The following is a 27864-nucleotide window of genomic DNA, read 5'->3' as shown; positions in this document are numbered from 1 at the left end:
GCCTAATCGACCCAGGGCAGGATCCATGGAGGTTGATAGACCTCCTCCGACTAAGGACAGTAAGGAAAAAAGATATGGTTGTACACAGAAGGGTTCTCCAGCCACTTCGCCTACCCGTCATTAAAAATGCCCACCTTGATACAATGGAAAACACTGATTGCTTTCTACCATCCCATGTGTCTTTCCTTACAAGAAACATTTCTAAAACCTGCTGATACTGTCACCATTCGGCAGATTTCTATGTACAAAAATGACAGGCTGTGTGATAGACGAGTACATGGAGGGGTGGCACTATTGGTTGATCAGCATGTACCCACCCTGTCTTTGTCACTCAACACACCCTTGGAGGCCGTAACCAGCCATGTTTCCTTCGATCATACCATCACTGTTTGTTCTTTCTACTTGTCCCCTGGAGAGACATATGATCAATCAGACCTTGATGCTCTCGTTGAACAGTTGCCATCTCCCTTTCTAATCCTGGGGGACTTTAATGGACATCATCCCATCTGTGGAAGTGCTGTTATTGATGGAAGGGGTCGCTCTGTAGAGCGTTTGCTCTCTGATCACAATCTTTTTTCAATTCTCTTTTCAATACTGGTTCTTCCACTTATTTTCATGCACCTAGTCAGTCCTTTACCTCTGTTGATCTCTCAGTTTGCTCCCCTTCATTATTCTCCCATTTTTCATGCAGGGTTGACAATTATCCGCTAGGCAGTGATCATTTTCCTATACTTTTGAGAGAGACTGGCCGTGGTCGATGCCACTCTACCATCATGCCCCGGCAGACTGGTCCACTTTCACTGCTCTCGCAGAACTTGATCCTGCCATCGTGAATCAGCCATCAATAGACGACTGTGTGGCAGCAGTAACTGACTATATTATACAAGCAGCTGCTCAGTGTATTCCTAAAACCTTGACACATTTTCCACGATATCTCGTCCGTGGTGGAATCCTGCTTGCCACTTAGCACGGAAGGCTCAAAAACAGGCCTGGGATTCTTTTCGTAGGTATCCCACACTTTCGAACCGCGTCGCTTTCCAACGGGCCCGTGCACATGCTAGGTGGGTAAGACGTCAAAGCCAGAAGGAATCTTGGATTAAGTTCACAACTAGCATATCTTCTACCATCAGTTCCAAGGTTATATGGGATAGGATTCAAAAGGTTAGTGGGCACAACAATTCTGTTCCCCTCTTGATCTTACTCTCTGATGGTCAGGAGGTGGCTGATGTCCAGAGCATTGCTGATACTCTAGGTGAAAGCTTTTGCCAGGTATCTAGCACTTCTGCTTGTTCCTCCACCTTCTTGGCCATCAAGACTTGGGCAGAGCGTTCACCTCTTTTCTTTTGAACTGACTGTCTCTTTGACTATAATTATCCCTTTACACTGGTGGAACTGAAAATGGCCCTTCATCAGTCTGGCAGTACATCTGTTGGACCTGATGATGTACACTATAACATGCTGCACCATCTATCTCCTGCTTCTCTTGATGTCCTTTTAATTGTCTTTAACTGGATCTAGCAGGAGAATGTTTCTCCAGATGCTTTACCTTTCTCTAAGCCAGGGAAAGATCCCAAGATTTCTTCAAACTACCGTTCAATTGCTTTGACGAGCTGTCTCTGTAAGACCTTAGAGAGGATGGTTAATGCTCGTCTTGTTTGATTCCTCGAATCAAACAACCTCTTCTCGCCCACCCAGTGGGGGTTCCGACGACAGCACTCTACCACAGACCACCTAATTCAACTTGAAATGTCAATCAGAGAAGCCTTTCTCAAATGACAACATCCTGTATCAATATTCTTTGACATTGAGAAGGCTTATGACACAACATGGAGGTGTGGCGTTTTGCAAGACCTCCATACATATGGGTTACGTGGCCATTTTCCCATGTTTATTAAAAACATTTTAAATGGACAGGAGATTCCAAGTTCGTGTGGGTTCGACACTTTCCCGTTCTTTTCTACAGGAACTTGAGGTCCCTCAGGGCTGTGTTTTGAGTGTCACACTTTTCAGTATAAAGATAAATGCCATCACTGAACAACTCCCTCTCACTGTTGCAAACGGGCTCTATGTCGACGACTTTCACATCTCGTGTCAGTCGTCGAACATGAGATATATTGAGCGGCAACTACAAACTGTCCTCAATCATGTACTGAAGTGGACTATGGCAAACGGTTTTAATTTCTCTCTCTCTAAAACCGTTTACATGCACTTTTTCCGCCAATGGGGTATTCACCCTGATCCTGAACTTCGTATCGGTGAAGTTTCGCTACCAGTGGTCCCTGAGACAAAGTTCTTGGGGCTTATCTTTGACCGTAAGCTGACCTTTATACCACACTTAAAGCAGCTACGGGTCAAATGCACAAGAGCACTGAACATCCTCCGTGTCCTCTCTACTACCAATTGGGGAGCAGATCGTTGTTCTATGTTAAAGGTATATCATGCTCTTATTCGATCAAAACTCGACTATTGATCAATGGTTTATGGCTCTGCCAGACCCTCGGCCTTAAAGATGCTGGACCCCATTCATCACCAAGGACTTCGACTCTGCGCTGCAGCTTTCTGCATTTCTCCAGTTCAAAGCTTATACGTTGAATCTCATGAACCTTCTCTGCACCTTTGCTGTTTGCAACTATCTTTACTATATTCTTCAAAACTTCATTCCTTACCAAAGCATCCCACCTGGGGATGTTTTCCTTCCTCGGTGGGCTGTACTTTTTCAGAACAGACGATCTGGAATCTGCAATGTTATCCAAGGACAGACCCAATTCATCCAATTGGGGCTGGATGCGAAGACCAAACGGAGCAATAGCACAGGTCAGCCCATCCTGCCATGGCTTATTACAGCCCCCAAATGTGACCTTTCTTTCAGTCATGTGAAAAAGGCAGATACTCCAGATTGGAAGTACCGTCATTTATTTACTGAACATCTTTCAAACAATCATTCCGTTCCCATTTATACAGATGGTTCCAAATCATGTAATTCAGTGGGCTCTGCTATGGTTTGCTGCGGTTCGGTGTTTTTTAATGGCCATTAATCTTTTTAATCTCATTTAAGTGTTGGATATTTATTCATTACACCTTTTTAATTGTGGTTCCCTTTTTACAGTTTCTTTCTCTCTAGTTCAATTTGACGTTGTGAAATGGCCAGAACATTAAATAACTCGACACCAGGACTGGAAAGGTCAACTTCAGGTGACTAACACTGCTGTTTGAACTACCCGATAGTTGTCCTTGTGAGTTGTTATTCCAATTTTGCTGCATGTCTTTTAAACTTTTATTACTTTACCCTTTGCTACTGGCCATAATGACACATAACCCAGAACCAGGACTAGAAAGACCAACTTCAGGTGACTGACGGTGGTTCTGGTACTTGCCTGTTAGTCTTCCTGGCGGATTATGATCATTACCATTCTGCTACAGGAAGTCCTTTACAACTTTATAGACTGGATGTCAACATCAGTTTTATGGAATTTTCTGTTTTTAATTGCTGTTTTGTTTTTACCTTCGTTTACTTTTACAAATTTTACTACATTTCATTTACTTTTACCTTTTTACTGGACATTTGGCTACTCATTATTACGATTTTGCTATATGTCTTTTAAAACTTCTATTATTTTACATTTTGATAATGGCTGCTATGAAACATAACCTGGAACCAGGACTGGAAAGGCCAACGTCAGGTGACTGATGGTGGTTTTTATACTTACGTGTTAGTCTTCCTGGCGGGTTATGATCATTACCATTTTGCTAGAATAAGTATTTTACAACTTCTTTTACTCTGCTTTCTCTCTTGACATTGTAAGCTAGGTGTCAAGATTGATTTTATGCTTTTTTCTGTTTTTCAATGATGTTTTGTTTTACCTTCATTTCCTTTTCTGTATTTTACTACATTTAATTTATTTTTACCTTTTTATCGGACGCTTGGTGCAGATAGCCTAGCTGCTTTGTGCCGTAAAACACTAAATCAATGAATCAATCAATTATGTTCTAGATTCTTACTGTTAGTGATATAAAAGTAAAGAGTAAAAACAAGTGAATGAAAATAATTCTTTTGTTTTAAATTATGGGTGTTATTAAATTGCTAGAATTAATTCAGCCTTTGGCAGTTTGTTAGGTTTGTTAAAATTATTTTAGGTTAATACAACTACTTCAACTTTTATATTTTAACAGAAACATTGACAAGATCTATCATTCTCACAAACATATTCCCAGGAAAGTGATTTCTAGCTCTTTCAGACTACTGAAACATAAAATATACCAGAGAGGGGAAAAAAAAAAAAATTGAAAAAAAATTCCTTCATTAAATGAATAACCTTTAGTATTTGATATTGTTTGAAATGAACATATAGAGCCTATTTACATATTCCTCTAAAATAATTTATACATATGTAGAGGGAAAGTTAGAATGGAGATATTGGATTTATATTTGAGATTTGTTAACATTTCAGTGGCTTTTTATTTATAAAAGGTTTGTGCAATTGAATAGTAAATGAAAAAATATTTAAAGAAACCAAATACCTGGTTAACTTTCAGTCGTTACTTGTATGAAAGAAAAACAATTTATAGACCTCAAGCTTCCTTTCCTTTTGTTTTAAGTGCTTTTGATGTGTGTATTCAACTATGTAATGACAGGTGTGTGTATATATAAATATATATATTATTTTCCAATGTGTTTTCTGTAGTTCTATGAAAAAACTACATAAGCTAAAGGGAAAAGGCTGTTTTATTTTGTTTCTGTTGAGATATTTTCTCCATATAATTTTCTCCAAATACTTGATTATCTGGTATTGTTTGTCTTTGTCTTGAAAACAAAATAACTAACAGTAATTTTACTGTTAAATTACGTTGGTTATAATAAATATAGTGTGTAGATTACAGAAATGAGTTTTTGTTGTAGTAACTTTTATTATGTATCAAGTTTTTCAACATTCAAGTTGTTGATTATAATAGTTTGTTTTTTTTGTGATAAAAATCAGTTATATAATCAATCTCATGTTTTCTGTTTTCTAATAATAGCTATCTTTGGTTATGGAGTAAAATACTTGTTGCAATATTTTTTCATAATTTCTAATATTAAGTTGTGTTTAAAGCAAACTGTCTCTAGTCATTGTTCCTTAAGTTGTAATTAGTAGATAGTTAATAATTTTTAATCAAATTTTAACCAGATTTTCACTAATTTACGTGAGAAACGAAATTGTAGTAATGGCTACAATTTTGAAGTTAAGAGTATATGAATAGAAAAAGATATGTAATAATGATTTTTTGTTTACTTAATTATCACTGTCTGATTGAAGATGAAGCTTTAAACCTGTTAAACAAAGATGAAGAAGATTTCAAAAAAGAACATATTTTTGAGGTAAGTTTAATATCTTCTGATAATTTGAGACATCCAAAAAACATTTACTAAGTAATTTCCTACAACATTTATTCCAATTAAAGCAGTGTTGAGAACTTGGTGTAAGTTTGGCAAAGTCTCTCTCTACATTAACAAAAACCACAACTATATGCAAAAATTCTGTTGGGTTGTGTTTCCTCTATTTGATGATAATATTCTGAATTAATTATTTATGTAATTATAGCTACTATCACATTTACATTTTGTGCAATTAATAACAAGAAAAACAGATGTGACTATATACATGCAACTTCATGAAAAGGAGACTTGCATGGCATACAATGGATGATGTATTAACCACATTTTGTGTATAATGAACTAAATATATTGTTTTGATTGAAAAAACATCCATCCTTAAAATAAAAAAAGAGAATCAGCAAGATTTAGTTGAAGTATAAAATATTGTTTCATGTGATATGGTTTAACTGTTTCACAACATGTTCATAACCATATAATGATGAAATTATATGTACTATAACTGATAGTACTAAATGCAGCTTCATAAAATTGGGCAAGAAATACCTGTATGCTGAATCCAAAAATGATATTCATTTTCCTTCATCGTGTACAGATTTTTCACAAAACATCATATGTAGTTTTATGTAAGTGAATCAAGTCACATTTTGTTATGTTTCAAAATGTCAGCCACTGGATGTAGGTTTCTCTAGACCAATTTAGATGTGATTCTTATTCATCATTCTAAATGCATAAAAAACACATCACTAGTATATAAACAGTTAACAGGACATGTGAATTGGGTAAATTTTGTTAGTGCATGCACCTTGTTATTAATTATTTATAACAAGTGAAATGACTTATTATGTTACATTGTTTTCATTTCTCTTTCAATTCAAGCTTAATTCTCATGGGAACCACATCAGTAAGATTAGCTGAATTCCCAAAGGCTCTTATTATATTGTTGAAAAGCCAGAAAAATTGTAATAGTTATGAGACAGTCTGCTTTTTGCAAATTATCATTGTTCTTTAGTGTATTATAAATTTCGAAAAAAAAAATTAATGCAGTATCACCATTAATATTACTATACTAGTGCATAATGTAATTTGATAAAATAACATGAGCTGCATATTCACCAAGTGATTTACAACTTAAATGTCATTGTTTTATTGCCATTTGAACCTTATCTAATTACTACTCATGCCATTATAAGTAAAAATAAATGCATACTGTTATGAGTTCAAAGAGAGTTAAGATAAAATTGTAATGTGCAATCATATTTGTTTAAGTCATCCGAGGTAAATTCGACTTATTTGGTGGTTATGAGGTAAGTCAAACTGACAAACTGTGTAAAGTTATGGTAGAGAAAATAACAAAATGTAGTATTACTGGGAAGAAAATGTTTGAAATTTACTTAAGTGATTTAAAGGATAACAAATAAATGCTGAGGTTTGTTTGTTTTTTAATCTTGATTTGAAAATTGCTTAGCATTTGGACTAATATATAAAAATACCATATGCATTCACAGACAAATCTTCAGGAAAAAATACTTCATTAAAAAAAAGTTGATTTTTTTTGGTTTTATAAAGTTTTACTGAAAATAAAATGTTTGAAATTTAGGCTGGTGTAAGGGATTACACATTGAGATTTTTGGGATAGTGTTTTTAATCTTGATGTTAAATTTGCTTAGCACTTGGACTAGTATATAGAAATACTATAGGTATTCACCAATAAATCTGTCGGGAAAAATACTTCATTAAAAAAAATTGATTTTTTGTTTACAAAAAATTGTAATGTTTATTAAAAGTCTACCAAATTTTGTAAAGCAACACCAGGTGTATTAGAAATTGTTATAGTATAGAAACTATAACAAGTACAAAATAGTTGCAAGGTCAGTCAATTTAACTGACTTTATAGCATGAGACTTAAGGAGGAATGAGTCCATCCTCTTTTGAAATTCATGAATTTGTAGAAAGAAAATAGAGTTAAAAATAGTAAGACATTTCCTTTTCTGTGATATTAACACAATTTTGACAGAAGCTCTTAGTAACATTTTTTAGTTCTAAAGAGGTATTTTCAAAAATCTGGTGCTGTTTGTTGCAGAAACTTTGGTTTTGAGAACCTATTGTAATGAGTGCTTTTAGTATAAGAGATGAGGGTATGTTTCTATTCTGTATGTTATGCAGTAGTGACTTGACATGTTAATTACCTAGTGCATTTCTCTAAGCTTTCTATGTTGAGTTTTCTACTGTAGTTAAGGGATTCACATGGGTGTTTTCAGGTGATTGGTGAGAGTGTTGCTAAAATTATTTTATAAAGAAAGATGAAGTTGATATCTGCTTCACTTGTATAACACTATGATGAAGCATAAAATATAAATTGAAAGTCTTTAGTAGAGTTGCAGTTAGTTGAAGATGGAGTAAGGTATTTTTTTAATGAAGGAAGCTGAACAGGAGAAGTGGGCTAGTTGACTAGCAAAGATTCTCCTGTAGAGCATACAGTGGTTTCAGTGATGTTGGTTTGGGGTAGTTTGGAAGATAAGAGTAATGAATGCATTTAGTTGTGGAAACTAAATGTTGGTGGGAATGTGATTTGGGTTGCATTCATTAGAAGAATTAAAAGAAGTACCTGGAAAAATTACTGTGAGAAGGTGATGTATTGTTAGGTGGGAAAATTGAGAAACAGAGTGACAAAATTGTAAAACATTGGCAGCAGTTAGGTTGGAATTGAATGTGGAGAGTTGACAGGGAAAAGTAGAAAAACTGCTATTACCAAAATATTGGATGATTGAGCTAACTTGAAAGAGGAAGGTAAGACTGGAAGAATACTATGAGAAATAAGGTATTTGAAGTTTGGAATTAAGGTATATGTACCAGAGAAGTTGAGATGGTGTCCATCACATGCAAAGAACATTATTCAGGGATATTAAATTTGTTAGGTTAATGAAGGCAGTTTGGAGGTTGAGTTTACAAGATTTAAAAGTAAGTTTGTTAGGATGCTGATTTTTATTGTAGAGTTATCATGGTTGTATTTTTCGGCTTCATCTTTTTTCCCACTTAGCTTTACTTTGTTATTACCAGTTTGCCTCTTAATAATAATAAAAAAAAAAAAAGTTGTAGCATTTTGTATTTTCTGTAAAAAAAACAAACAACATTAACATGTTTTTAGGACAAGAAATAAATGCATTGTTTGGTGTGTTGTTGTTTTTTTTTTAAACTAGGGTGAGACCATTCCAGATACATATGCTGTCAGTTTGATGAGTAGTAACTTAACTTTAGCTGCTTTGCATGATATATCCAGACCTTCATGGTATTCTGAAGTGGATAGTGGCAAATCATCCAGCCGAGTGTCCATTGGCCAGTTTATTGGAGCTAAAACAGAAGAATTGGGTTACTTAAATGGTAGTGAACTGGGTGTGAGAGTGAGTTTTATAGCAACTTTTATGTAAATTAAATATTTTCTAATATTAAAATGGTGCAATTTTATCTGTAGATTAGTTAGTAGAAAAAGCTAAAATAAAATTAATAACTAAAACTTTTTTTTTGCAGATGATTCACTCAAATATTTACTTGCATTAAATTCTAACTAGTTTTGTTCATTAAAGTCATTAATAATAAATTTTAAAAAAGCATCTTAACTCAATACATAAGTTTCTAACAATTTATTGTTCAAAATATAATTGGCTAATACTTTGCTGACATCAGGATGCACAATAATATTAAATTATAAATATATTGAATGTTTTTTGGTTTTAAATATAGCTCAAGAACAACATTCCTGCAACAGTTTTTTTCTTATTCAGATTTTACTTGTTTAAAAATATTCTTTCTTGTTACTTTTAACAAATGTTAAGTTTGGATTTTATATAATTTTCCTTTTTTTCTTTTTGCAGCCAGAATTTGGAATTAATAAAAAGAAGATAGATTCTACAACAGATCAGTTAACAATTTCTGAAAATAAAGGTATAATATTTGACCACATTAGTAAAGACTGTCAAATATTTTTTGCAATGGATATAATATAATTGGAGTAGAACAGAAATATATCAGTATAAAAAATTTATATATTTGTCAAAATAGTATCTGTGATTGTGTATGGTAATCATCATTTTGACTGACAATGCAACCACTGGGTTGTCATGAAAACCTACACATCGTAACTTGTAATGCATTAAATGTATTTTACAACATTTGGCAAGCTTTTTGTAAATATTACATGTTTTGGTACACATGATATTTGATTGACTATTTTAATGAAATAGCTGGCTGAAATTGACTAGTCTTGGTACAATGTAAAAATACCTTTTTTCATCTTGCAGTTTTCAGATTTCATTTGCAGTACGTATAGAAACTTCTAAATGAATTTCCTTTGTTTGCTAAATGTTATCTGTTAGTTTATATACTGTAACATTTCATAAAGACTCACTCCTTTTAACCAACTTTGATGGGGAAAAAAAATGAACTGCATGTTGTAATGCTGTTTATTTTTACAGCCAAACTATCAGATATTCCAATTAGTTTTATTTACTGAGTCTTACTTTCACCCTCTGTCTACTACAGCATTAGCTATTTATTATACCAGACAGTGCAAACAATGAATCTCATGTCAAGTTGCTAAGCTGCACTTATTTGATTTCACTTAGAAAATTAAATGTAATTTTTTTAAAACTTTCATTCATGGTTTGTTTTTTATTAGAATGTTCATGAGAAAGCTGTCAATTAAAGAAAAATAATAAATTTGGTGCTATAAGGTCATTTAACATGCACTTGATATTTACACGAATATGCCCTATAATATATTTATTCTATATGCATTGTTTATTATTCTTTTAGGGTCATCAGCTAGACTTGCATGGAACAGTGTGATCCCAAAGGGGATTTTTCGTGGATCCTCTGAAGACTCTGCTCTTGGCAGGACATCTTCATGTACTGTTTTGTCAGATTCTACCCAGGACAGCAGTGATTCTACTATGTTTAGTTGTAGCTCCATCTCCAAACTTTTAAGTGATGCATCTCTTAGTGAAGACCCTTTTGTATTTGCTAGCAAAGTACTTGAGAAGTCAAAGGCTAGAGCAGTAACAAAAAAAAAGGTCAAAGACAGAAATAAAACTCCAAATAATGGACTACCAACAATTAGGGAAGACACACCAGTTGGTGAGCACAAGAAAACTCTTAATGAACCATCATCAAAGGGAGTATATGATCAACTACCAGAGGTTTTAAGCCTTAATACCTACTCTGCAAATGAAATTAAGCAGCATAGATTCAGTCTTCAGAAAGCTATTAATAAAACGCAGAATATTGAAAGCACATTTCAGAAGAAACACGAAGATAAATCTGATGACAGTCTGCTCAATAAAATCTGCAAGTTTGGTGTTGAACATGATTTAACCTTGAAGGGAAATATAAACTCACATTTGTTTGCACCAGAAATAATGAAAGATCAGCAGAAGGATTTGAAGGAATGGCAAAAGTTTAAAAGACAAAAGGAATCAACTTTATCTACAACAAGTGATAAAAATGGTGAAGATAGTCACACATTGAAGCCAAATTCATTTGTAAATGAAGTTTTAGGAAATACTAAAGATACAAGTACATCAGATGTCACTGTTGTTACTACTGATGCTATAATCACTCGATATAAGGCCAAAGATGAAAACAGTATTACTTCAGTTTCCACAACTATCAGTTCTAATACGAATACTTCAACATGTTATGGCCAACAAGTACTCAGTAGTTTTGATAACACTGTTCGGCTTCCTCTCCCTACTGCATTACAACTACCCATTGTTCAGTTGGTAGATTCAAACAAAGTAAATAATTCAACTAATACACAATCAGCAACACAACTCTCACAAGGTACCTCCATCAACCCTTCAACTGTACCAGTCAGCATTAATGTTCACTGTAAAGTTGACCCTCAGCCAACATTCTATCCTAGCTCTTATACAACCAATTATCCTCTTCCTGGTCTTCAGACTCTTGGTGTGCCAACCAGTTTCCATCCATCTGTTCCCCCTACTATAGACAATTGGTCAAAGTTCCACCAAGGGGTAGATCTCAATACTCCATTTGGAATGACTGTTGGTACACCTTTCTTTCCTGGCTCCACCCAGTCAGTGATGATTTCCCCTTATTCAACTGTACCTTCACTTATATATCAAGGTAGGTTGAATTCTGATCATGGGGTGTGGTTTCCAGGAAGTATTTATGGAGTACTGCATGTTAAATGTTTAAGCATAACTTTCATAAGTATTTTGCTTTAAATGATAATGTAAACAGTCTTTGTCAACATGTAAGTATTAAAACTGGTCCAGGATATCAAACTCCCATATGTTGCTAAAGATGTATAGAATTCTGTTATTTATTACTGAAACTTAGATACAAGCTTGTGCAAGCCTAAGGCTTGTACATTGGTGTTGCCAATAAAGTTCAGATGGTAGACCAATATCTACACCTTTAGTAGAAATTTTAAATGATTCTGTACACAGTAAGGTTAATTATCTTCACTAATACAGTTAGTTTCTTTCATCTTTTGGATATCTTCTGTTATAACATAGCTACTTATTTATCAAGACATGCAGTAGTGTCATGTGACCAAAACAGCCTGTGATGTTATAAACAGAAGTATTTCACAGTCTGTAACTTGGACTGTGGTAATCCAAACCAGTGCACACTTTTAATGGATATGCTTACTTCACATACCAAATTTCAAGGCAATCCATTAAGAAATTCATCAGATATAACATCTCCACTTTTCATTGAATTTCTCTCCCTTTTTTTTTCTTTCACATCAAAGGTACAAAAAATTTTTTGATAGAAAAATATACTTTCATGGATTTTTTTTCAAATTAATACACTAATAAGTCTGTATAATCTGCAAATAAGTATTAAATTTGGCCTAAATATAAGCCACATGTTCAAAGTTATTTAACCAAAATTGTACAATTTGGACCAGAATTTTTTGCATGCCAAAACAGAAAGTTGTGAGCTATTTATCTAAAATGTTTACTGCAGCTTCATGTAAAAGTGGACTATTTTTAGTTTTATAAATTTGAATTAAAGGTGCCTTATTTAGAGCATCAAAACTGTGGGATGAAGGTTTGTGCAAGTATGCAAGTATTGGTTTAGGCCAAGTCAGCTTGATTACTAGTTACTAGCTCATTCTTTCAACAGAATCATATGGGAGGATGTTATCCATTATTCATTACTTTTAAACTCAAATTTGCTAAATTTTATGAACTTCTTCAAATTAAAGTGTTTAACATCACATAATATTAGCTTAAGCAATTAGCATAATTAATGATGCTTGATATGGCTGCACTGTGAGTGCATGTGGGTGACTACAAGAAATCATTAATCTAATTTCCATAGCACTTCTATAAAAGAAGTTATTAGTTTTTCCTCTCTAAAACAATATTATCAACATCTATTTTAAGGAATCTGGTTTGTTCTGTAAAATATAGATTGTTCCAAATAACAGGGCTGCAATTCTAAAGCTAATGTTGTTTATTATTGAGTGCTACTTTCTCACTTGCTGTGGTTTGTTGGCATGTATTGACAAAAGGCATTGATAGCTAATCAAAAACACTAAATGTAAGAAAAAAGTATGGCCAAAAAAAAGATAGTGTGCAACTGAAAAAAATTAAATTAAAATTGGGAGGCAAACTGGTCACTAAACTTACAGCATTGATGTATGAATATTTGATGCAAAATTCTTATTAGTTAGCTAAGCTGCATATTTTGTTTTACCCACTATCTTTCCCCAAGTTGAACAAAACTAATGAATGAATATTTGCAGTGAAATTTTATGAATTTTATAAGTGTAGCTATCAGGTTGGCTACTAATTTTGATTTAATTTCTTTAAGTCATATCCTCAGTCATTTTTGGCCTCGCTATTTTTTCACACCTAAGGTATTTTTTTTTATTAGATTTACAATATCTATAATATTAATTAGGAGTAGGCTTGTTTTTTCAAGGCTTTACCCTGACTATAAATGTTACAACTTTTTCTTGCTGGGGAATGTAATGATTTAGTATTTCTGTCCATGTATTTCCAGCATCTAACAAGCAATGTTCAGTTGTTCAAGCTCCAAGTGAAATTAGCTATCCAGGGATTGTGTGTGTTGGAGACACTGCACCCATTAAAATACCACTCCACAATCCAACCCAGTGCAATGTGTTGTATGCATTCAAGACTGAATCTGTCACAGTGGATGGGTTAACAGTGAATGATTTCCATGGATCATTCCTTTCACTTCCTCAGCATGTTGAGATTGAATGTGGAATGACTCGAGAAATTGAGGTGATTTTGTTAATTGATATTGGTAGAAATTAAGACCTTGAATGTTTTCATTGTTAATATTTACTGTTAATTGTGTTGCACATGGATTACAAATATTTTAATATATATTCTGTTACATGAAGAAGTAAATGAAAAACAGTTTGATCTTTCAAAGGTCGTTATTTCCTTCAGGTTCGAGACTGGGATTGAATGTGTATGGAAAATAAGAAATTTTTGCATCTTTTGTTCTGAAATAATGAAATATTGTGTGTCACAAGATGGTTCTTACCATTATCATTTCTTGGTAGAACTTGAGTTGTGATGAAACCTACAATAAAGTAGCTAGTTTCTTTTCCTCACCAAAATCTGAATTTTAGTTGTGCAAAGATTATACAGAGGCTTAACCTATTCTTTGGTTCAATGTTTCTGTTGCAACAGGCTAATTATGCCAAATTTACAACTCATCAGTACCGTTAGAAGAGCAAAACAAATGAAGTAGGTATATTGGTGGAATATAAGCAATGTGTTTGGTTTAAGTTTACAATTTTTCACTTGCCATTAATAATTTAAAATGTCACTCACCTTTTGTAGTTTGAGATCAACAAATCATTTGTTCCATACCATTTGGCAGTTTTCATTATCATCTTCATCACAGTTTTAAATATGTAATTTTTTTTTTCAAGTTTGTTTAACTGTAATTTATTTGTTTTTTATTTTCATATTACACCCAACCTGGTATGGCCACGTGGTCAGGGCATTCGATTCGTAATTTGAGGATCACAGGTTTGAGTCCCCATCGTGCCAAACATGCTCAAACTTTCAGCTATGGGGCAGTATAATGTGGGAATCAATTCCACGATTCATTGGTAAAAAAGGAGTTCAAGAGTTGGCAGTGGGTAGGAATTGACTAACTGCCTTTTCTCTAGTCTTACACTGCTAAATTATGGATGGCTAATATAGATATCCCTCGTGTATCTTTTCACAAAATTCAATAAACAAACAGATGTATTACATTCAATTTGGCACATTTAACCATTGCAAGTTCAAAAAAATCAAAAAAATATGATTTTACTTTATACCCAATTTTTAAGAGTGAAAACATGCAGGACAGAGAGTAAAGATTGTATCTTGTTTGATCACTAATGACAAATCTAATCTCATCAGGGTAGCTTCTTTATTTCATGAATCCTTTCAGTTGGCATTCTTTTTTGAACTTAACATCAGTGTGTCAGATTATTTTCTATATTGAGTGATTTACCCTAGAATTATCACTGAGGAAATCCATGTTCTTTACACACTTAGGCAGTTTTCTTTTGGGTGTTTTTCCCTACCCTATGGCTGGTTTTAACAGCATCTACTGGATTATAAGAAAAAGGGGTCACTTTTGTCACAGTTATCTACATTTTCTTGGGTCCCTTCATCTAAATTTTACTAGATCCTGCTTTGTGATGTGTTACCCAGACCAGGGCCAGATTATATATTAGGCACTACAGTACAGTGCCTTAGAGCCTATGAAGTTTTGAACTAGAATTTATAAATTATATATCTATAATTTATCTAACTTTTGGTTTGACTGGTATAGCTGGTAGGACCTTCAAACAGAAGGTTCCTAGGACCTACAATTATCCTGATCTTGCACTGGCCCAGGCAGATGTGCTTCTCTTGATCCAGTTTCACACTGGCAAACTTTATTTTTACTACTGGTAATAACAAGTTCTGTATAAATGAGGTCATTCTTAAGACATCCTAGGTGCTCACCAGATAGTATTATCATAAACTGCCACTTGGTGGACTATAGTGTGTAAAGCTAAAGGGATTTTGTCTGTCCCTGCCAAAATTTAGATTGAATAAATTGGAGTTGTTTTGCTTTTAAAAATTTGGGAACATGGTTCACCTGTTGCACTGTTTACAAAACAGTGTTCCTTGGGACTCCCAGTTCACATTACCCCCAAGATTCTGCTAGTGGAGCTAGGGAATCTTTACTACATCCAGTTTCACATCACTTGGGTGATAGATATAGGCTTTTTATCCAAAGTGTTAGTGTGTTCTTCCACTCTTGGAGAAGAGAGTGAAATTGGGGGCCCTCCAACTTGGTCTCTGTATGTTTTACCCAGATGTCAATAGGAGTGACACCAGCCTCCATGAGAGCCTACTCATAATTATGATTCAGATTTAACACAATGCAATTTGGTTGCTGTATGAATGGCCTTCTTCTTTGATCAGTGTTGTTTTCATATATTCAAGGTCTACTGTCTCATAATTCCAAGTGTAAAGTGGTCCCATCCTAGACCCTTAGTTGAATACAGATTCTAGATCCTCTTCACAATTCCAGATATAGATATATAGGGATCAAGACCCCTTAATTCCAACACTGAGTTGTGGAATCTCAATCTGGTTGGAGTTGACCTATAATGATGATTGCTCGTATTGATCCACCCTTGATACGGAAACTAGGCTTCAGGTTGAAGAGCACACATGTTCTGAATGTAGTGTAGTTCCCTCACTTGTCTACCACTTTTATCTTGGTACACTGCTGTTCTGTGCAGATACTTTTTGTATGGATCATGCCCACACCAGCTCTTCCATCTTCTCAGTGTGGAATTCTAGCCATGTTGTCAGCAAATGGTAAGTAATGTTTTGAAAGTTAACATTTTCCTCAACTGAAAATGTATTTCCAATACTATTTACCTCTGCTGACATTCTTTTGCCCTGCCTCTCAACTAAGAACAGTGCCAGGATAAGAGGGTATTCTGACAAGGGTAGAGAAATTTGCAAATTAGATACTGTTAACAGCATTTAAGTGGGGAATAAAAGACTGAAGCTTGTGAGATAAATGCTTAGATTGGCAAACCTGATGTCGAAGAACAGCTATATTGTCATCAAAGGTACGTATTATTGGAAATACATTTTCAGTTTAACAAAATGTTAACTTGTTTTGCAAAAAAACTTGTAATATTTGTTAAAAGTCTTCCAAATGTTATGAAGATAACATACGTGTTACAAGTTATGGTATGGAAGATATAGTGAGTACAATATGGTTACGAGGTTGGTTGATATAACTGACCTTGTGGCAAAAGAGTTAAAATAATTTTCAAAGCTTTTTAATCTGAATACCATGAGAAAAAAAATTTCAAAACTAAAAACAGTGTATGTCATATGATAAGTTAAAGCTTCACCTTTCTATTGATTGTGGATAATTTAGTCTGAACAATCAGAGAGAGCTATTTGCTATTTGTGAAAGAGCAGATGTGATGGGAAGGTGTGGCAAGTGGGTCCGATTATCTGATTTGTACAACCACTGAATTTTGCATGGGGTGTCAGGGATCAAAATTTTCTATTTAAAGCCAGACATGTCCATTAAAAAATTAAGTTTGACCAGCACTTTCCAATCTATCACCAGACATTGTGACCGGTGGTCATATTCCTAACATATCGGACACAAATACATCATCCCCTCAAAAATAAGTGAGGCAAAAGCTGTGTATGCACAGCCCAAAGATTTTGCTTAAAAGTATATTCTATAATGAGTGGAAAATAATTTGCAAAATTTAAGATTTAATTTAAGACAAAATCTACCAATTTGATTGATGTGTCATTTTTAATGGATACAAGGCTTGTTGCCACTTGCTTTGAAATAATGTCTCAGTGCCATAAATAAAATGATTCTGTTTTATATAATAATTGTCTCTACTTGATTTCTTGTTTTCGGTAATATCCTGTGACAATTTTGAGGTGTCCTGCTAAAATTTCAAATGTCCGGCAAGTTCCACTGTTCAGCAGAACATGTGTTCTGCTGAAAATTTAAAATATTTCTACCCCTGCGTGTCCTCAGACCCTAAATAACCACTAAGTAATTAAAAGGTCATTAACTTCTGGTTATTTAAGGCCAAAAATCAATTTAAATAAAGAATTTTAATGTTATATGTATTGTCCTTTCACCCCACCACCTTGTGGGTCAGTGGTAAATTTATGAACTTAAGAATGCTAAAACCTGTGGTTTAGTTACCTCCAGAGTAAAGAATGAAGATAGATAGTTGTAGAGATGGAATCTTGGAAGTCAGTTTTTGTGGTCTTTGTGTGGGTCTTGGCCTAGAATGTAGGTATTGGTCTTGATAGCAATCTTAGTGTGTAATCACTGTCTTGTTTATTTGAATTCTGAAAATTGTCCTTATTTTTGACAAATCAAAAAAGTAAATCTTGAAAATTTGTATTGACAATTATAAAAGACAATGTATTGTACTCTTTGGAAATATTTAGAATGTGCCCTACTCGAACTTACTCCACCTATTGCATTAGGTTTCAAGTAGCAACACCTTGGGCCTCTTCATTACACAAACCTGACCCTTGCCACACAATACAATTTTTGTGATATTTTAGTTCTCGTGACAGAGTGAAATGTTGGTAATACAAAATGTAATTACTGTACAAAGTGTGGAATAGTATTTATTTTAAAAAAAAGTGTTTGATTAGGAGAAACAATTTAAACATATAGAAATTTGACAATGGGGGATATACAGTGAAAACTATACCGCATTAAGCTTTTTAATGCAATTCCATTAGAAAGGTAAACTGAAAAAATTATCTGCACACAAAACAATGTCACAATATGTAGCTTGAAAGGTTAAACTTTGGTTTTCATTCTATTGGTTGTAAATAATTTAGTCTGAAAGATCAGAAGGAGCTAGTGTCCATTTTAGAGAAATGACAGCTGCTTCATCATTTCATTCTTTGGTTTTCATTCTATTGGTTGTAAATAATTTAGTCTGAAAGATCATAAGGAGCTATTTGCAATTTGTGAAATAGATATGACAGGTAGGTGTGGCAAGGGGACATGGTTATCTGATTTATGATTCCATAAACAAATGAGTGAAGCACATAAAAGGCCTTAATAATATGTGTATGATGATGAATAATAATGTATTCCATGCTTCAGAGAAGACTGGTAAATACATTAGAGAAGGGAGAAGATATAAATAAATGTCACAATTCTCATACCTGGGAGAATAGATGTTTTTAAATATATTCTTATAAAATTAAGACCTTAAAACATATATGAAAATGTAATTTATAAATTATATTTTGCTGGCAAGTTTATTTATATGCAATGATAAAAAGTAGTTTAATTAAAATTTAAATATACAAGTTTTGGCCATCTAACAGCAAGAGGGTTAAATGTTTCTAAACTGCCTATGCTCTAAATTGATTTGGCATTGTAGCATGAGTCATGGTAAAAACATGGAAAAATGCCATGCTTTTCTTTATTATTACCAGAATTTCCTATAAAAGATGAGAAATTTTATCCCTTTTGGTTAAATTTTTTCACAGAGTGTTATAATAGCTGGAAACATAAAATAACTCAACATGATGCAATACATGAGCCCCACTGATGGTAAACAGTGTAAGCAACTTGGTAATTTGATGATTAAAAAGAAATAGTTTTTCTAATAATAATTAACCTGACTTTGGGAAATAATGTTTGTAATTCCTTTAAAGTTACAATACAGGTAAAGTGTGATTCTATTATTACTTGAATTTTATCCAATGCAATTTTTATGACTATTTTGTCCTGTTTCTGAAACAACTTGTTGTTTTTAGAAACATTTCTTAAAAATAGAAACCAAAATGGCTTTTGTAACTTGGTTGTGCTAGGTTTAACTTTAGAGTACCAAAGCTATATACATATAGTTTGTACATACACAATTATTTATTAAGTTTCAATGCTGCAAATATTGTTCATTATATTTGTTATGATATTCTTAAAAATCAGTTAAAATGTCTATTTTGTGTTTTCTGTGGGCTCTATAGATTAACTACACACCAAGGCAACCTGGAACCCTTTGTGCAAAAATTATGGTGTCAGCTAGTGTCCATTTTAGAGAAATGACAGCTGCTTCATCATTTCATTCTTTTGGATGTCCACTGTACATCAACGTTACCGTGAAATCAGAAAAGCCAAAAATTGACCTGTTTTTTGGAGATGTTGGCAATGTTAGGCATGTGCCTGAAAACTGTAGCTTGAGTAAATCACTTGTAGTTAAAAACCAAGGGCTCTCTTTCATTCCAGTTCGACTGATTATTTCTGGGGTAAGAGAAGTGTATTTTTTTATCACCTCATTTTAAACTTGTATGTGTTTTTCTAGATATATTTTTAATGTTTGTACCTTTGGACAGTTTGTAAGATGTGTATTTTATAACTATTATGCAGTGTTTTGAAGTAAGCTATATACATTTTTTTAAATCAGAAAATAATGAAAATTAATTAAGAACAATTAATCGAAAGGGGATAGTTGTCTTTGTAATTGGTACTACACTGAAGTGTGTTAGTATCGCATACTAAGGATTAATGAATAATTGGAGTTTTTAGATTCTAACTTTTAAAGAAACAAATAGTTATTATATAATGTTCATGCTCAATTTAATGAAGAATAAATATCAGGTTACTTGTCAGACCTAATGTCAGAACATTTATAGGATTTTTTTTTTTAATTCTTAGGTGTGTGAAACTGATTAATAGTTTATATGCCAGTGCCTTAGCAAAGATATCTTGACAATTACATAACCTATAGAAAAAAATTTCTTAGAAACTGTGCAAACACAAGACATTATTAGAGAAAATTGTTTCAAAGGGGATGGTTAATAGGATGTTATTTTGCTCTTAAACCAACAGTTCATGAAAGCAGTTGCATGGCAAGCTAACATGCAAGAAGTCATAAAGAGACTTCCATGCCAGTGGTGTGCATTCTTAAACCTATTGTTATAAAACAGTCTATTTTTAAGCACACTTCTGCCAGATGTAAGATAGGTATGTATTAGGAAAGTGGTCAAGATTAGATCCATTCCAAATTTCATAAATATATGGTAGTGTTGGTATACTAGTCTGGGCAATGATCAGTACATTTGTGGTCACACTGACCTCAGTGCACTACAGCATATCACTGTCAATGTGATATGATAAATGCATGCAGTTTTACTCCCATTAGTTTACCATACACAAGTACAGTTGCTCATACATTTCTTTGATCTGTGGTTATGCATTCCCCAACATGTTTAACTGTTTGCTATCTTCCTCAAAAAGTAAATAATTTCAAGCAAATGGATTGACCAGCATTCTCATTTGGTTTCAACTTGAGTGATGCTGTTTTAGATGCTCAGGCATCATAATTCACCTCCAGTCAGTGTTGAACAGGAAACGGTCAAAACCTTGAAAAACTTGTATTAGCATCATTGGCATTTACAGACATGAACTCTGGTAGTTCCTGTTTGTTTATCAAATTATATTACTTGTTACCATATTCTTGTCTTGAATGAAAATAAACTCTGTTGCCATTAGCATTATTTATTGTAACAAAATTATGTAAAAGGTTGATGATCACACTATTCAGAGCAATTACAAGAAAAAGTATTCTGTTATAGATAGTGGGAGATTGGCCAACTGGGACCTGAACTTTGTGCAACATAATTATCTAAGTACATTATATTACTCTTATATATTTCATACTTTTTTCATAAAATTCTGAGATAACACCACATCTCTGCATTTAGTTAAGTTACCTTTCCCACGCATCTGTTTCAGGAATTTGCATTTCACAAGTCCTCAGGCACTTTCTCGTCTCGTATGATCTAATACGAATCGCAGTTTTGCATGATGGCATAATCATGTAGTAAAGCCCTCCACAATACAAGAGTTGCACACCTTCATATGCATATCCACTCAAAAATCTTCATTCTTTTCCATGGCTTTGTATTGATCAGATGTGAAAATAAGACATACTGTTTATCTTCCAGATCCTCTTTTGCATTCATAGAATCCAACCAAATGGCTGGTAATACCTCCCAGGATATACTTGTTTTCCAAAATCTACATTGAGCAAGGATAATGGAAAACACTTGTACCATCACCTGTCCATACATGCCCACTGCAGTGGAGTTTTCTGTAAAACCACTTGAGGTGTTATTGTAGCATATCTATACATCTGACTTTTGTCCCATTGAGACAATATTTATTCTATGGACTATCATAGAAAAAGCCAAGACCAGGAGGTGTTATGTTTACTTCCTTGGTTTTTGCTGGCTTGCTTTTCAAAATATGATTACAGAGTCACCCACTGTACTGTTTCCAGTAAAATATCTTTCCTAACTGAAGGGTAGATAGGAATCTGGACCTTTTTGTTGGATCTTCTCAGTGTGAATCCTCCCTTTTTATCATTGATTGGAACATGGGATACCCTTTTCACTTACTAGTTTCTAGTTGCTGAGGTGGTGGACCATGAAGAACCCTTATCAAGTAGAACAAAAGGTGCTAATATGATAGGAAGTGATGGTAGTGGTAACACTGTCAGTTTGGTATACATCACCCTTATGTAGCTAAACTACTTGTATCCTCCTCCTGCAGCTGTTTTCCAGTGGAGTTGAGGTATACACAACTCATACTATTCTTTTTAGCAAGGCTACTGTGTTCTTCCAATAAAATTTGAGTTGAGGTGAGTACACAAGGTAAAATCTGAATGCACCACAACCTTGCTACACATATTGGCTTTCAACATGTGTACAATCATTCAAATGGCCATGTTCTTATTTCATCTATCTCTGCAACACATGATGCTCACTTGCCTCTTCCTCCCTTTCCTTTTAGGTGAAGAGTATACTCTGTAAGAGGCAAGATGTAATCTCCCACAGGTATACCCCTATGAAGGCCTTTCTCATTGAGTATCACACTCCACAGACTTTCTGAAGAAAGCTCATCTTGGTAAATCTTTGCATATGCCCCCACACACATCTTCATCATCAGATTCTATCTTAAGTGTTTGTGAAGAGATGTGCTGTTGTTTTGAAAGTTAGGATTTCCTTTACCTGAAAATGTATTTCTGATAGATACTTACCTTTGTATGCACATTCTCACTCATTCTGCCCTCTTCTGGTGCATTTTTGTTTTCTTTACCTCATCAAAGAATGAAGATTCACAAGTGCAGATGCACCATCATGCAGTAGCACAATTCACATTAGATCATGTAGGAGTTAACTTGGTGAGTTGTATGCAAATCTACATAGCATACACATGGGAAAGATACCTTAAATTGTGTGAAAAAGTATGTATTGGTAAAGAAAATGCTCAGTTTAAAAATGATATAATGGTGTAAAAATGTAATATCTTGCTTGTATTTTACAGGATATGAAGTCAAAACATGATTTTTGTTTTGATGTACAAAATTTGGAAACAAAGGAGAAGTCAACACAGCTAGTCTCTCCAACAATACTCTTGTGTCGTTTACCTTGTGCTTCAGAACTTGTTGTACCACTAGTGTTTAATGCTGGTTTCTTGGATGATGGGAACCTAGTTGGTAGGTGAAGCTACGATACTTTGTTTAATACCTTATGCTTCTTTTATAGATATCTGAATTTGATGTATACTGTTCAGTCCTCAGTTAACCATTATTGTTAAAAATAACAACACAGCTAATTGAACCTAGTCATGTTCTCTAGTAACCTTTAATTTTATTTATCTATTTAACCATTAATATAAGCATAAATTCATTGTTTTATCATTGCAGTATGTTACTTTATTCCATGTAATGAAACATTTTGTAAAAGTAAATTCTGTTCAGTGCAATTTCTGCAGATACGGTTAATTTGCTAATAGGAAATTTTGGTAACAGTGTTTAGTAATACAGTAACAATTTAATGAAATGCAGAATATTGAAAATTGTATTTCAGCATTACACATCATTTCCAGAGTAAGCATGTATTATTTGGGGATTGGTGAATTATTTCTATTGTAATTATTTTCTAAATATGTTCTAGTTTTCAGACATAAAGACAAATCCTATATGTAGCTATTCATTACACTTTTTTAATGAGAAATGTTATTATTCTGTATCTAATTCTTTCTGTTGATAAATGACTCGTATAGCTGATAAGGAGTAATGCAACTAATTATCCATTCTTCATTAAAATATAGAGCCAGATTTTTTCTAATACTCTTATGAAGCAAGTTGATTTCTGTGATAGTTACTGTAATTAATGAATTAATTGTTGAATAGCTACCTTCCTTCCAGTCTATCACTAGTAAGTTAGGGATAAGTGCAGATAGCTCTTATGTAGTTTTCCATGAAATTAAAAAAAAAACTGCCAAAATGAGACTCATTTGGCTTTTACTATTACTAAAATAGCTAATAAAACATATTTTAAATAAAATAGTGAATTAAGAGAGAAAGAAAGGGCTGAGGTGTAAGGTGTTGTGTGAAAAATAATACTGTATGCACATACATCATAATTTATGATGTAAATCACTAAAATTTAACTCCTAGCTTGCACTAATTTTCTTTGATCTTGCACTCACATGTTTGGGTGTTGATATGATCCATATTGTATTAAATATTTCTTAATATTGTAGAAAATATATCAGCTTCAGTGACAGCTATGCTAGAAAGTACAGTTATACCTGAAGTTTTGGGTTATCTCAAATGGTCAGCTGTTATTGGAAAAGTCAGATTGATAACTAAAACCCCCTCTGAGGTAAGGCTGTATATACTAATGTTGCTGAGAGAAGATTCCTATACACTTTTATAAAGTATTACGTAGTTTTCCTAGTTATATTTAAATGTTTGATAGGTTATTCCTTCTTCAGATGAAAGTGTTTGATAAAGCTCTTTAATGCAATTGATATAAGTAAAGATTAAGTTTGTCTGATAAAACAACTGTTTTTACTGATATGGATTACAGTTTTGAAAATACATTGGTTCTCTAAACTGTGACATCATTCATTTTATTGGGAACCAGGTTCATAAGGGTCTGTAAAATCATAGAATTAAAACAAAAATTATTTTCTGAAATGACATTTTCTATTGGAAATTCTGCCATTGTGGAACACTTTGAAGATGTCCTGCACATGTTTCAATTTACAACTAAAACAAAATGTGCTTAGAGCTGCTTTTGTTTGATATATGTATAAAAATCATTGTCAGTGAATCAAATACTTGTGTATTGTCTAATGTTGAAATTTTTAAACTTATTTATAGACTAATTATAAAGCCAGATGAATTTTAGTAGTTTTGGGACAATCTGTTTTACTGTTTGTGTTTTAAAATGTGTATTTGAAAACTACATGAATTATATTCTGAACAACCAAAGTAGTGCTAAAAAAATTTTAATGTAGTGCATTATTGACTACAAATAGGTCTATGAGTGATGGTACATGGTAGTATTATTTTTTTATGTATTGAGATATACTGTAATAGATATAGCTAAAGTACAAAGTTAAAAACTTCTTAGCTATGGGAACAAAATGTAAATTGGACAAAAATTAATTTCATTATCACATGAGCAGGCAGATGTGTGTGGTGTAATACAATCCATGTGTTTACTTTGCTTCTCTATTCAGTGATTTACTGCTTGTCACATTAGTCAGAGAACAGTAAAAAGGTAATTAAATGAAAGCAGTTATGAAATATTAAAATGCTTAAATCTCTTAAGATAAACAGTTGATTATCTGTTACACACTAAAGTCATTCTAGTGAAAAATTGTTGTTTTATCATATTTTCCAACTTCAGCAACAAGTAATTTTACTACACGTAAGAGTTAAGATAGAAAAAATAAGAGATGAAGTAGAAAATTTTACCAAGTGAAACATATTGATAGTTATTTTAAGATGGGGAAAAAAGTATTACTGATATGAAAATCATCTTGCATTCAGGTTAGTTCATGCATAACTCAAACTGACTTATTAACATCACAGACAAATCTTTGGTAGAAATACTAATTTTTTGTATACAATGTACTTGTAATGTTTGTTAAAAGTATCAAATCTTGTGAAGATTATACATAGTAAATCTTGAATTATAGTAAACATTGCTATGTATAACTTCACATAGGTTAATATTACTTTGTTTTTTGTAATAAAACATACCTTTATTGTCTTTGCATCATAACAAGATAATACAGAGAGAACCAATACAACTTAAATTCATTTGTTATTGTTGAAAATTTTCTTTTCATATTTTACAAGGGTCATATTCCAGCAAAATGTTCTGGAGCAAGAATTAAACATTCTTTACCACTATACAATAAAGGAACAATTCCAGTTGAATTAGTCCTGAGAGTTAAAGACAATAGTGCCTTTCAAGTTTCTCCTGTTAAGTGTTACCTTGAACCTGAGGATGACACCACCTTAAGGATCACTTTTGAACCAAGTTTTAGTAGAGGTCCAGTGACTGGGTAAGATTTTCTCTAGAATCTGTAATAGTTGGTTTTGCATATTTACCAGAATTTTGATATGGTATAACTTAAATTGAGCCCGGCATGGCCAAGCACGTAAGGTGTGCGACTCGTAATCCGAGGGTCGCGGGTTCGCACCTGCGTCGCACCAAACATGCTCGCCCTCCCAGCCGTGGGGGCATTATAATGTGACGGTCAATCCCACTATTCTGTAATAAAAGAGTAGCCCAAGAGTTGGTGGTGGGTGGTGATGACTAGCTGCCTTCCCTCTAGTCTTACACTACTAAATTAGGGATGGCTTGGTGCAGTGGGCTAACAACCTACTCACTTAAATACCTGTTGAAGAATCCGCAAGCGATTGCGACCCTATGTTCCTTGATGGAATCGAGAGGTGAATGAATATCCTAAATTAATACAAATAAGTAATCGAGTGACTTGTCTTTAAACATTGATAAATGACCAATGAATGTTATTCTCAGATGGGTATTATTTCTATAAAGTTTTTACTTTTTTAAACTTGTTCATTTTGGGCAAATTTCATATAGGTAATTCCTTTAACTCATAAAAGCCAGAAATTTCCTGTGAATAAAAAGAGCATCCTATAAAAGATGCATCAATTTATAGTTATAAAACACATTTTATTTTTTTATTTTTGACCAACAAAATAAATCTTAAATTTCTGGTTCATAGAATTTGTCCCTATTATTTCAGCAGTAAGTCTGACTGTTTATAACTAAAACCTATGTTTCAATACAGGTGGTAAACACAGCACAAATAGTCCATTGTGTATCTTTGTGCTTACCTATTTTAGCTGTTCCTTTGTTTTACCATTAAAGTGTAAAAATACTCAAAATGTGCTCAAGTGAGCCTTGGCTGCATAAAGAATGATAACAAACTGTTAATGAACTTGAAATGCTTTATGTACGTTTTTGGTGTATGCACAAGGAACTTTATTTTGAAAACAAATTGGAAGGTATGTAAAGCAGCAAGTATGAACAAATCAGAATACATCACTTAATTTATAAATCTAAGTTTAAAAATATGCAGATTTTTTAAGCCTTTTGCCACTCGTGCCTGATAATAATTCTTGATTAAATGTGACATTTAAATTTTGGATGCACTTTGTTTAGAAGCTTTATTATTCCACATCTTTAAACCTAAGTTTAGTAAATGTTGCATATAATAGATGAGTTACTAGTGATTTCAGTAAAACAACTTAATTGGCATTTATTATGAGATTATCAAGATTTTAAAATTTGTTCTGTTTTTCTCCAATTTTTTTGTACTCTAAAAGCATGTCTCTTGATGTATTTCTGTTAAAATAGTGATTTTTATATCAGAATATATAAAAGCATGAGGAAAATAGTATTGATAGCATAAAGCTAATCAAAAACAGCATAATGCAAAAATAGTGTGGTTGAACAAAAAAAAAACACCAGAAGATACAAAATCAAGGTTTGCAGTCAGAATGAGAAAATACTGATGATTTAAATTCTATGCAAACTGTTGTGACTGAGCATTCAAACTTTAAAAGTTTGTATGTAGAGTGTGCATATCTACTACAAGATATGGCATGGGTTGCATCAACAAAAATGGTACTTCATGTAATTTCTTGAACATAGACTTAATTTTGAGCAATGTTTTTCTTTCTCTGCTTTATGGCTAAAAATATTTTGTGTGTCATGCAATGGAGATAATATTCAAAAACTAGAAAAAATTATTTTTTCATAAGAATGCTAGAAATATTTTCATTCTGATGTGTTTTTGTATATCACAGATTTATATTTTCTGACTTCGTATATGGTAATAGCATTTCATAATGGAGAGTTTATAATAAATTTGAAGTATTTCTATTTCTAATTGTTTTGTTTTTATTTGATTTTTTTGGACTAAAAATAGTGGCAAGTTGTTTTGAATTGTTAATTTCTATCATATTCCATTGAGTAATAATACATTTGTATCAGTTAGGCATTAGTTTGTAGAATTTTCCTTTTTAAATACTGTTAACTTGTATCAGT

The 27864-nt window shown here is 33.1% G+C and overlaps 1 protein-coding gene across 3 annotated transcripts in view; it reads left to right on the top strand.

Annotated features, from left to right (window-relative positions):
• spd-2 (centrosome assembly protein spindle defective 2) overlaps positions 1 to 27864 on the top strand; it is a 109793-nt gene that overhangs the window by 49301 nt on the left and 32628 nt on the right. For all 3 annotated transcript variants that reach the window (XM_076514799.1, XM_076514801.1, XM_076514798.1), the window contains exons 13-21: positions 5295 to 5356; positions 8572 to 8772; positions 9244 to 9313; positions 10184 to 11515; positions 13412 to 13656; positions 19441 to 19719; positions 22802 to 22973; positions 24026 to 24147; positions 25638 to 25846. In XM_076514799.1, the coding sequence (XP_076370914.1) occupies positions 5295 to 5356; positions 8572 to 8772; positions 9244 to 9313; positions 10184 to 11515; positions 13412 to 13656; positions 19441 to 19719; positions 22802 to 22973; positions 24026 to 24147; positions 25638 to 25846 (2692 nt within the window). The remainder of the gene's footprint in view (positions 1 to 5294; positions 5357 to 8571; positions 8773 to 9243; positions 9314 to 10183; positions 11516 to 13411; positions 13657 to 19440; positions 19720 to 22801; positions 22974 to 24025; positions 24148 to 25637; positions 25847 to 27864) is intronic.

This window comes from Tachypleus tridentatus, chromosome 7 (assembly GCF_004210375.1).
Source record: "Tachypleus tridentatus isolate NWPU-2018 chromosome 7, ASM421037v1, whole genome shotgun sequence".
NCBI lineage: Eukaryota > Metazoa > Arthropoda > Merostomata > Xiphosura > Limulidae > Tachypleus > Tachypleus tridentatus.
This window is presented reverse-complemented; position numbering and strand designations above follow the sequence as displayed.